The sequence below is a fragment of the Mastacembelus armatus genome, chromosome 13 (assembly GCF_900324485.2).
Source record: "Mastacembelus armatus chromosome 13, fMasArm1.2, whole genome shotgun sequence".
In the NCBI taxonomy this organism is placed as follows: Eukaryota; Metazoa; Chordata; class Actinopteri; order Synbranchiformes; family Mastacembelidae; genus Mastacembelus; species Mastacembelus armatus.
This window is the reverse complement of record NC_046645.1, coordinates 12,035,789-12,046,741: the sequence shown is the minus strand read 5'-3', so window position 1 is coordinate 12,046,741 and position 10,953 is coordinate 12,035,789. Positions and strand designations below refer to the sequence as shown.

At 40.9% G+C, this 10,953-nt stretch overlaps 1 protein-coding gene across 1 annotated transcript; it reads left to right on the top strand.

Moving 5' to 3' along the window:
- The first annotated feature begins 5,762 nt into the window (after positions 1 to 5,762).
- Positions 5,763 to 9,785, top strand: LOC113121718 (extracellular calcium-sensing receptor-like). Its single transcript, XM_026292444.1, has 8 exons — positions 5,763 to 5,905; positions 6,303 to 6,597; positions 6,696 to 6,985; positions 7,430 to 7,725; positions 8,010 to 8,215; positions 8,350 to 8,571; positions 8,677 to 8,800; positions 8,881 to 9,785. The coding sequence occupies exons 1-8, from the start codon at positions 5,799 to 5,801 to the stop codon at positions 9,783 to 9,785; spliced, it is 2,445 nt and encodes an 814-aa protein (XP_026148229.1). The 5' UTR covers positions 5,763 to 5,798.
- The last annotated feature ends 1,168 nt before the right edge of the window (positions 9,786 to 10,953 follow it).

The window sequence follows — 10,953 nt, the reverse complement described above, 5'->3', positions numbered from 1 at the left end:
ATTGTGTTGAGAGGAAAAGATTAGCTAAGAAGAGGTGGGACACTGAGAGAACAGAAGAGAACAGACAGGAGTACAGGAAGATGTAGCGTAAGGTGAAGGTAGAGGTGGGAAAGGCCAAACAAAGGGCATATGAGGATTTGTATGATAGTTTGGACACAAAGGAGGGAGAGGTGGATTTGTACAGGTTGGCGAGGCAGACAGACAGAGATGGGAAGGATGTGCAGCAGGTTAGGGTGATCAAGGACAGGGATGGAAATGTGTTGACAGGTGCCACAAGTGTGATGGAAAGATGGAAGGAATATTTTGAAGAGATGATGAATGAGGAAAATGTCAGAGAGTACAGAGTAGAAGAGGTGACTGTTGTGGAGCAGGAAGTAGCAAAGATCAGTAAGTCTGAAGAGAGGAAGGCGTTGAAGAGGATGAAGAGTGGAAAGGCAGTTGGTCCGGATGACATACCTGTGGAGGTATGGAATGTTTAGGAGAGCAGGGCTCGCAAAATCGCCAGCCCGACGTCCCGGGGCTATTGTGTCTTCCAGTCGGGCTACCAAAATCTTTCTCAGCTCTGCCCATCGGGCTATCATATGGGGAGGAAAAATATATTTCAATGCTTCTGCATTCTTTCTTAAATATAGTTGGATAATTATATAATTTTCGGGCATCGGGGAGCCACTGTCAATATGTGAAGTATTGAAATTACGTTTGAACTCACGCTTGTTTTTTTTTTTTTGTTGTTGTTTTTTACTTTAACATTGCGATCGCGCGAACTGCAGTACTGATTAGTCAGTGACGGAATAGTTGCGCACCAATTCCTCTGACATCGTCCTGTCAGTTATTAGCCTATCCTCAAGTGACAAGTGAAAACTCCCACCGCAAGCTTAAATGTGTGATAGAGGTTAATTGCGCAGTGGAGAGAATTTCAAAAATCGCTGACCGTTATGTGTGTGCGTGTGTAAAAATAAGCGGCACATGGATTTGCGCAAGTATTTTAGTTCTGCTGAGCCAAATAAGACAGGTCAGGGTGAAGAAGTGACAGCCAAAGAAAAGCTGTCTATCACAAAGTGGAAAACGTCTGAAAAATCAGACTATGAGGCAAAAAGAAAGTGCAGCCTTTTTTGTTTCATGGACAAAAGAATTTCTGTGGCTGGAATATGACAAGCTGAATAACATGAGGTTCTGCCGGGTGTGTCGTGAGTTTCCCTCAATGAAATTCGAAGATGCACTGAAAACCATCTTTAAGATGTACTACTATTCCCCAAAGAAGCAAAGAGAACTGACAGAAATAAGTGAACTGCTAAATGAGAAAATGGCACATCTTAGTGGCCTGAAAAGCACACGGTGGCTTCCAAGCCGGCTGAGATGTGAAGGCTGTAGAAAAAAATTACACTCCCACTGTTGTTCATATTGTTATGACCCTGGGTCATTATTAATAAGGTTTATGATTTGATTGTTAGCTCTCTCTCCTCCCCTGGTTCTTGGTGTGTGTGTATGTGTGTGTATGTGAGAGAGAGAAAGGAGTGGGCGTGGAGTATAGGTGGATTCATGGGGTTGGCCCATTCAAACTAAATTGATGTCCCAGGATTGGTCCAGTCCTTCCCTGCAGACTACAAAAGCACCAACTGTCTGCAGCCCCAGAGCTCTTCTCCATCTCTGCCACTCCCAAACCAGCACTCTTTGTTGTGGAAATTTGTATTTGTAAGAAGCCTATCGATGTGTGGAACAAATTGTCATTTTGAGAGTTGTAACCTTAGAGAAAGGACATTGTGAAATTAGTTGCACTGTAAATATTGAGCACCAGGGAGCATTTCTTTGTCGTGAGAAGCCCAGTTATTTTTATTTTCATTTTCTCCTGTTTTTGGTTAGAAGTTCAGGGTAGAATACCTGTCTTTTTGTTGGTTTTTGTTTGGTTAGGTAAGTTTAGGGTTGCCTTAGAGTTTTTGTTTGTTATTTTGGGCATTGGTTATTAGAAGAAAAATAAATGGCTACCTTTACTTGTATTTGGTGTGCTGCTGGATTCTGTTGAGAGTGGGAAAGTTGGAGAAAGTTAAATCATGTTATGTCCAGGTTTCCCCTAGGTCGGGCGTAACAATATGGAGAACATAGCAGGAGAAAGTGATGTCAAGTCAGAGGATACAGCTAAAGGTAAGGGGGTGGTGCAGGAGATGAAGACTGAGAAATCTGTTCGCTTCCTGCATTTCATGTTGGACTACAGTACCATCTTATCGAAGTGCAGTACAGATTTTCAGCATGATAACCTAAAAATCACATGAACAAATCAGTTAGTTGAGAGCACCACATCACGCTTACTCAGCCTGAAAACAAAACCAGGAGAATACCAGAAAACTTTGGACACGAAGTTCACAGTGAACGAAGATGGCAGCATTTGCTACTGTGGAACTCAGCTCACAAAAAGTCAGCGACCTGCTAGAAGAGGTGAGAGCACAGACAAAGACACCTTTGGTGCAGAGATTCAGAAAATTATTGACAACACAATCAAGTACATGGACAACAGATTTAAAAATCTGTGTGAAAAGCCTCTCTCTTGTTTCAAGGTTTTTGACCCTTCCACTCTTCCCTGCCCCAGAGAATAGATGGATCTAAAAATATGGCTTGCAGAACACAGAGGTAGCAAGGTAGACTGCTTATACAGAGATCTCCTCTCGGAGAATCCAGAACACCTCTCCTATATCTTGTTGCTGGTGAAATTAATGCTGACACTTAGTCCATCAACAGCCATCTGTGAGAGAGGATTTTCTTGCATGAATTGAATGAAGACAACACATCGTACCTCTCTACAGCCTAAAACACTGAATGACTGCATGCGACTCTCCATTAATGGGGAATCGTTTAATCTTTTTGATGAGTCACTTTTTTTCTGGATGTTTTCTGGAAAAGGTTCAAGACACCTGTATCATAAAACCCAGACAATTACAAAGAGTAGTGAAGTGGAGGCCAGTGTACAGGAAGTGAAAGCTGACAAAGGAGATCCTATGCCCTCAACATCGAGTGGCAATTTTTCATCGGTGACTTCAGTTGAAATTTCAGATTCAGAATCTGACACAGACTGATAAATGTTCTACACTGTTCTTAAAAGTTTATAGGAATTTCTGTTCAGTTAGAAACAAATATTTAAGTTGATTATTGAAGAGTGTCTGCCGGAAGGGCTACCAGGGATTTTGAAATTTTGAGAACCCTGGAGAGGTGGCAGTAGAGTTTTTGACTGGGCTACTTAACAAGATCTTGGAGAGTGAGAGGATGCCTGAGGAATGGAGGTGAAGTGTACTGGTGTTCAACTTTAAGAACAAGGGAGACGTGCAGAGTTGTGGAAACTACAGAGGAATAAAGCTGATGAGTCACACAATGAAGTTATGGGAAAGAGTAGTGGAGGCTAGGCTGAGGTCAGAAGTGAGCATTTGTGAGAGAAAGGGAACTACAGATGCAATATTTGCTTTGAGAATGCTGATGGAGAAGGCCAAAAGGAACTGCATTGTGTCTTTGTAGATTTGGAAAAGGCGTATGACAGGGTGCCGAGAGAGGAGCGGTGGTTTTGTAGGAGGAAGTCTGGAGTGACAGAAAAGTGTGCTCGAGTGGTGCAAGACATGTACGAGAGCTGTAAGACAGTGGTGAGGTGTGCTGTAGGGGTGACAGAGGAGTTCAAGGTGGAGGTGGGGCTGCACCAAAGATCGGCTTTGAGCCCCTTCTTGTTTGCTGTGGTGATGGACAGGCTGACAGATGAGAGGTTAGACAGGAATCTCCATGGACCATGATGTTTGCAGATGACATTGTCATCTGTAGTGAGAGCAGGGAGCAGGTGGAGGAAAATCTAGAGAGGTGGAGGTTTGCTCTGGAAAGGGAAGGAATGAAGGTTAGCCGCAGTAAAACAGAGCATGTGTGTAAATGAGAGAGACTCAAGTAGAACGATGAGATTACAGGGAGCAGAGGTGAAGAAGGTGGAGGATTTTAAGTTCCTAGGGTCAGCAGTCCAGAGCAACGGAGAGTGTGGAAAAGAAGTGAAGAGACGTGTGCAAGCAGGTTGGAACGGGTGGAGGAAAGTGTCAGGTGTGATATGTGACAAAAGAGTGTCAGCAAAAATGAAAGGAAAGGTGGACAAGACAGTGGTGAGACCAGCAAAGTTGTCTGGTTTAGAGACAGTGGCACTGAGAAAAAGACAGGAGGCAGAGCTGGAGGTAGCAGAGCTGAAGATGTTGAGGTTCTCTCTGGGAGTGACGAGGATGGATAGGATCAGGAATGAGGACATCAGAGGGACAGCTCATGTTAGATGTTTTGGAGAAAAAGCCAGGGAAGCCAGATTGAGATGGTTTGGACATGTTCAGAGGAGGGACAGTGAATATATTGGTAAAAGGATGCTGAGGTTAGAGCTGCCAGGAAGGAGGCCTAGAGGAAGACCAAAGAGGAGGTTCTTGGATGTAGTGAAGCAGGACATGAGCATTGTTGGTGTGGGTGAGGAGGATACAGAGGATATGGTTAAATGGAGGCAGATGATTCGCTGTGGATGTGCCCTGTGTGGCACCCCACAGGGAGCCGAAAGGAGAAGAAGAAGAAGAAGATTGTCTAATACTGGTCCAACTGTACCAGTGAAGGTTGCTAGGTGAAAGGAGTGGTGCTTTGTGACTTTTTGGTGGGGACCGGAACCGATGGTAATGCAAATAGGAAATTCTCTGTAGTTTTGTCTGTCTCACTTTTGTTTGGCCCATGGCTCAGCCTATGACTCTACAGCAGCTATGGAGGTCATGCTTTTGTAGAATGTGGCCTTTAAAGGCAGCAGCCCCCTAACTGGGATACAGTGAGAGCAAATGGTGAGTCATGAGTCATTCTGGTCTCTCCTTAATATGCTAAATATATGCAGAACATGTAGAAACCATGTCCCTTAAATCCTCCCCTCAGAGTCCTTCCTTTGCACTAAAACTTGAAAGAAATCTGAAATTGAAAAACACTTTCCTCAACTATAAACAGTGAGCATAAATGAAAAAAAAAAGTTAGAATTTAAAAAATATAATGGATTTGTTTTTTACTGCAGCTTATTTCAATATTAATACTTTTCTTTAGTAATAATACAGTTATTTTCAATCAGATCTTTTCAATGCCAATATTTACTTTTGTCAAGGTTTTATTTATAGTTTTATTTTCAAGTCCAACTGTTATTTTCAATGCCGAAATCTAAATTTCCAACTCCATTAATCTCAGGCACTAACACTTTAACACTATGTAGCAAATTAGCTTAATGATACAATAAAAGTTAAAATACAAGTTAAAAGATCATAACACAGTTTATTTGCACTGGAAGAATCATATGTTATATGTACATACAAACACTGTAATATGTGTCAAGCCCATGTAAAAGGTGAAATATTAAAGCTTTATTTTGTTTACTGTGGTCGATTAGAAAAAAAGGAAAAAAGGACAACTTGTGAAGGCTGTACAGTATGTGTAGGTAAAAAGATTAATATTTAAACATTAGAAAATTTTGGAAGAGCATCCTCTACTGTAAGCTGACGTACAGCAGAAGGAGGGAAGCTTTTGTCTGTAAAACTATATAAACCAGTGAAAACACACTTGTGCACAGAAACAACTGAGAGATGGAGATCTCTTTTCTCTTTATTGGTCTGACAATAGCTCTGGGTTTGACTGGGTTGAACTCAGCTCTTACGTTGAATGGTTGTGGGGATGGTCTGAAACAAAGTGATGGGTGCACAGAGATTAGAGCTGCTGCTGGGGTCAGTGCTGAAGCTTCATCTGAGAAATGTAAACTGCAAGGTACCACTCTTCCTTCTGCCTTCTCAATGGATGGTGATTACATTATTGGGGGTGTTTTTGCTATACACTACAACATGCAAACTGTGAATTATACCTACACCACAGTGCCTAAGCCACTGAAGTGCACAGGGAGGTTAGTAAGAGGGAACAATGGGGGATAAACGGATGTGATAGTGTGTGTGACATGTTTTCATTTGTAGGATGTTGTTACAAGCTTCTTGCAAAGTCTATTTTGTGTACTGCTGAATACTCAAAAAAATCATTTCTTCTGATAAACATTAAGGGCCAAATCAATATTAGGTAATACCAATTAAAGGTATTCATAACACTATTAGGTTATGCCTATATGGTGAACAAAAAACATTTATATGTTTCTCTTAACTGAAAATATAGGTGTTGTTGAAGTCTGGTGTACTGCAGTTGTAACTGTGAATTACTATAATCATACATTGTGAGATTTCTGTGAAAATTGTGAATTGTCTTTATCACTTATCCTGCATTTCAATAATGACATGAATATCCTTATGCAGCATTAATGCCCGTGGACTGCGCATTTCACGTGCAATGGTCTTTGCCATTGAGGAGATTAACAACAGTACAAAGCTGCTCCCAGGCATCAGTCTTGGTTATCAGATCTATGACTCATGTGCCTCAGTGCCCATGGCAGTGCATGTGGCATTTCAGCTTTCTAATGGTCTGGACCCTGAGTTTTATACCAGTGACAACTGCTCAAAATCTGGTATGGTGATGGCTGTTGTTGGTGAATCTGGGTCCACACCATCCATCAGCATTTCACGCATCATTGGGTCCTTTAATATTCCTCAGGTAAATATGGTACATTTTTGACAAATTATGCTTTGAACTATGCCCATAGTGATGTTATAATGTATTGTTACAGAATGATCCTGTATTGTTTCCTTCAGGTGAGTTACTCTGCCACTTGTGCATGCCTATCTGATAAGCGTCAGTACCCGAATTTCTTCAGGACAGTTCCCAGTGACCATTTCCAGGCTGCTGCTCTGGCCAAGCTGGTGAAACACTTTGGCTGGACTTGGATAGGTGCTGTCCGGTCAGATTCAGACTATGGAAATAATGGCATGGCGTCTTTTCTGGAAGCAGCACACAAAGAGGGGATCTGTGTTGAATACTCTGAATCTTTCTATCGGACCAACCCACGTAGCAGGATCCAGAGAGTGGCTGATGTTATCCGCAGGTTTCTACATCTCTGATTGTGCTTGTGTTCTGTGTGTTGTCAATGCATTTTTGTGCACAAGACCCTTATAATCAAACAGTGAGTCCTGCAGGACATGATGTACTTATTATGTATTTATAATGTAATGTATTTATAATATATTTATAAGGACACATGGATTTATTTGTCAATAAACTTGAGGTGTATTTACACCTTTATCATCCTGACTAAGAAAAAAGCAATGGAAAAAGTTGCATCTTCAATAAGACAATAATAAGAATACTCACTTAAAGACAACAAACACATTTTTAAATAAATCCCACAGGCATTTCAGTATAGGGTCCTTAAGAGATCTTAATGACGTTCTTTCAATGCAATTTGTTTTGCCATACATTTAAGCAGAAAGGATTTAAATAGATTTGTGTTTATATTTGTATAATATTATGCACTGTAATGTGTCTCCAGGTCAACATCTATGGTTGTTGTGGCATTTGCAGCCTCTGGAGACATTAAAATTCTGTTGGAGGAGCTGTCCCGTAAACCTTCCCCACCTCGTCAGTGGATAGGCAGTGAGGACTGGATAACCCATCAGGACATGTTAAGTTTTACCTTCTGTGCCGGAGCCATCGGATTTGGGATTCAGAAATCTGTCATCCCAGGTTTTAGGGACTTCCTGCTGGATCTTTCTCCTACTAAACTGGCAGCTTCGCCAATTCTTACTGAGTTCTGGGAGAGTGCATTCAACTGCAGACTGGAAAAAAGTGAGAAAGTTGCCTGACTGAATTATCATCTTATGTCATGATCACATGTTTGGATCTCTATTGTTTTGCTGTTTTGTTCATTGCATATCCAAGTGGAGCTTCGTGTGATAAAACAAATGATTTAAACACTACAAATCTTTTTGAAATGTACAGATATTGAAAAAAGACAGCAGCACTGAAGACAGGAAATGTAGCAGAAATTGAAAAGAAATTTATGATAAATATCATAAAGTAATCAGTGTCAAGTACAGAAATTTGCTGCTTGTGTTTCTGTGTCTTTGTAGGTTCTGCCACAGACAAGAATGTGTGTGATGGAACCGAGGACATACAGAAACTCCAGAGCCCGTACACTGACACATCTCAGCTCCGACTCTCTAACATGATGTACAAGGCTGTTTATGCAATAGCACATGCCATTCATAATGCAGTGTGTCAGGAGACTAATTCGACAACTCAGTGTGACAGGATCAACAGCATAGAGCCCAAACAGGTCAGTTAAATAATACAATGAACTGTTCAATGACTTTCTTTAGTAGTAGGATTATTTTATGAATTGAAATGTTATTGTTAATTAAATTACTTCGTTTTCTGTCTGTCTTTCTTCTACTTGTTTCATCCTCACAGGTTCTTACTCATCTGAAGAAAGTAAACTTTTCCCAAAATGGTTATCCTGTGTCATTTGATGCCAATGGGGATCCTGTGGCCACATATGAGCTGGTTAACTGGCAGAAAAGTGAGAGTGGCAGCATTGTGTTTGTGACAGTAGGGCAATATGATGCATCACTGCCACTGGGCCAGGAGTTCCATATCAACAGGAACATCACCTGGGTGGAAGGCAGGACACAAGTGAGGAACATTGATATATTCAACATTGGTGAACTGAATCATATCAGCTGTTGAATCAAAACTGCATATCTGTGTGATTCTCTCATTGTGTATTGTGTCTGTCAGGTTCCTGTGTCAGTGTGCACTGACAGCTGTCCTAAAGGAACTCATAAAGTGCTGCAGAAAGGAAAACCCATCTGCTGTTATGATTGTGTACCATGTCCTGAGGGAGAGATTAGCAATGCTACAGGTAAAATCCATTGTTTTCTCATGTATATCACCACATCAATGATGTGACTGCTAAAGGTCCTTTTTGATTTATATTTTCAGATTCCACTGATTGTTTCCCTTGTCCCAATGAGTTCTGGCCTAATGAAGAGAAAGACACATGTTTTCCCAAGCCTGTAGAGTTTCTTTCCTTCAGTGAGATCCTGGGAGTCATCCTGGCTACGTCCTCAGTTGGTGGTGCCTGTCTGGCCATTATAACAGCGACTATATTCTTTCGACACAGAACATCCCCGATTGTCAGGGCCAACAACTCTGAGCTGAGCTTCCTGCTGCTCTTCTCCCTGACTCTGTGTTTCTTATGTTCATTAACTTTCATTGGAGCACCCTCTGAGTGGTCCTGCATGCTGCGCCACACAGCTTTTGGGATCACCTTTGTCCTCTGTATCTCTTGTGTTCTGGGGAAAACTATGGTGGTGTTAATGGCCTTCAAAGCTACACTTCCAGGTAGTAATGTCATGAAATGGTTTGGTCCTACCCAGCAAAGAATGACTGTATTATCATTTACATTCATCCAAGTTTTAATATGTACTGTTTGGTTGATTGTTAGTCCCCCTTTTCCAATGAAAAACTTCACCATATACAAAGAAAGAATCATCCTGGAGTGTGCGTTAGGCTCAGCTATTGGGTTCTGGGCTGTGCTCGGGTACATAGGCCTGTTGGCTGTCTTTTGCTTTGTGTTAGCTGTCCTGGCCCGGAAACTGCCTGATAATTTTAACGAAGCCAAGTTTATCACCTTCAGCATGCTGATATTCTGTGCAGTCTGGATCACTTTTATCCCAGCATATGTCAGCTCTCCTGGGAAGTTTACTGTGGCTGTGGAGATATTTGCCATTCTGGCCTCCAGTTTTGGACTAATATTGTGTATATTTGCTCCAAAGTGTTTTATCATTTTGTTTAAGCCAGAGAAGAACACCAAGAAACATCTGATGAACAAAAATCAATCCTAGTACAGTTTCTGATGCTTGGAGATAGTTATTATGGCACCATATAATATAGGACCTAAACCTTTAAACAGATTCAACAAAGTTTTTAATATTTTATCTTTGTCATTGTTATGTTTCTTATAAATTTGTGAGTATGTCTCTCATGTGTTATTATTTTATTTTTGCCACTAAATGAATTTACTGTAAAAAATATTTTCTCTATAATTCTCCTCTATGCATGTGTTTGATGAAAGAAGCAGTGCAACCGTAGGTTAAACACAGCACAATAAGAGACTAATAATATCAAAATTTTTTCTTTAGCACATACCTGTATTATATACTAGACTGAATTTATTAATGTTCTGTAATTTCCATGTTATCATTTACTTTATTGTATAAGTCACATTTCTAATTATACTAATTAAAGTCTACATTAGCCCAGGAGGAATGTAGGGTAGGCATAGCAACAAGCTGAAATGCATTACGAAATGTATTCATCCATGTCAAATAACATTAAACAACTGCGTCAATGCTGGGGTTATGGAAGATGAAAGGAGTTTTACATTAGCATGAACATAAATGCTTCTATTTTTTCGGCAGTATAATATTATCTTCATTTAAGACGTATATTAAGAGTGCCATCTAACATTCGTGACAACTCCACAAAATTACTGTAAATATACACATATAAGTTGCACAGCCCTCTGGACTATTGTTAATGGATCATATTGCTTCTTCGTGCCTGCACGCTGGAGAGAAATGCATTTATGCCCACTTGATGTAGGCCCCCCCTCACTTGAACTTAGTGTCTCAATCACATTCTCAGCACTCAGAAATAAGCAGCGGTTTGGGCACACTCTTCCCTTTGTTTTCTTCAGCCTAAGCAGTAAAAGCAATAAAGAGCACTATTTCAAGCTAAAGAGCATCTGTCTCCAAAAGAGATTTGGCCATCTGACTGTGGTGTTATTGAATGGTCTAGTGTGAGTTTTTTCAGTGCCAAACAGGCTGCACATTTCCTGGAATACCTCAGACTCAAAATTGCGTCCCTGGTCACTGTGCAGCATCTGAGGTATTCCATAGCGGCACACCCACTCTGATGCAACGACATTGGCCACGGTTACATCTTTCTCATCTGCGATAGAAAAACGCCTCTGTCCACTTCGTGAAGTAGTCCTGTATTACAAGCACATAG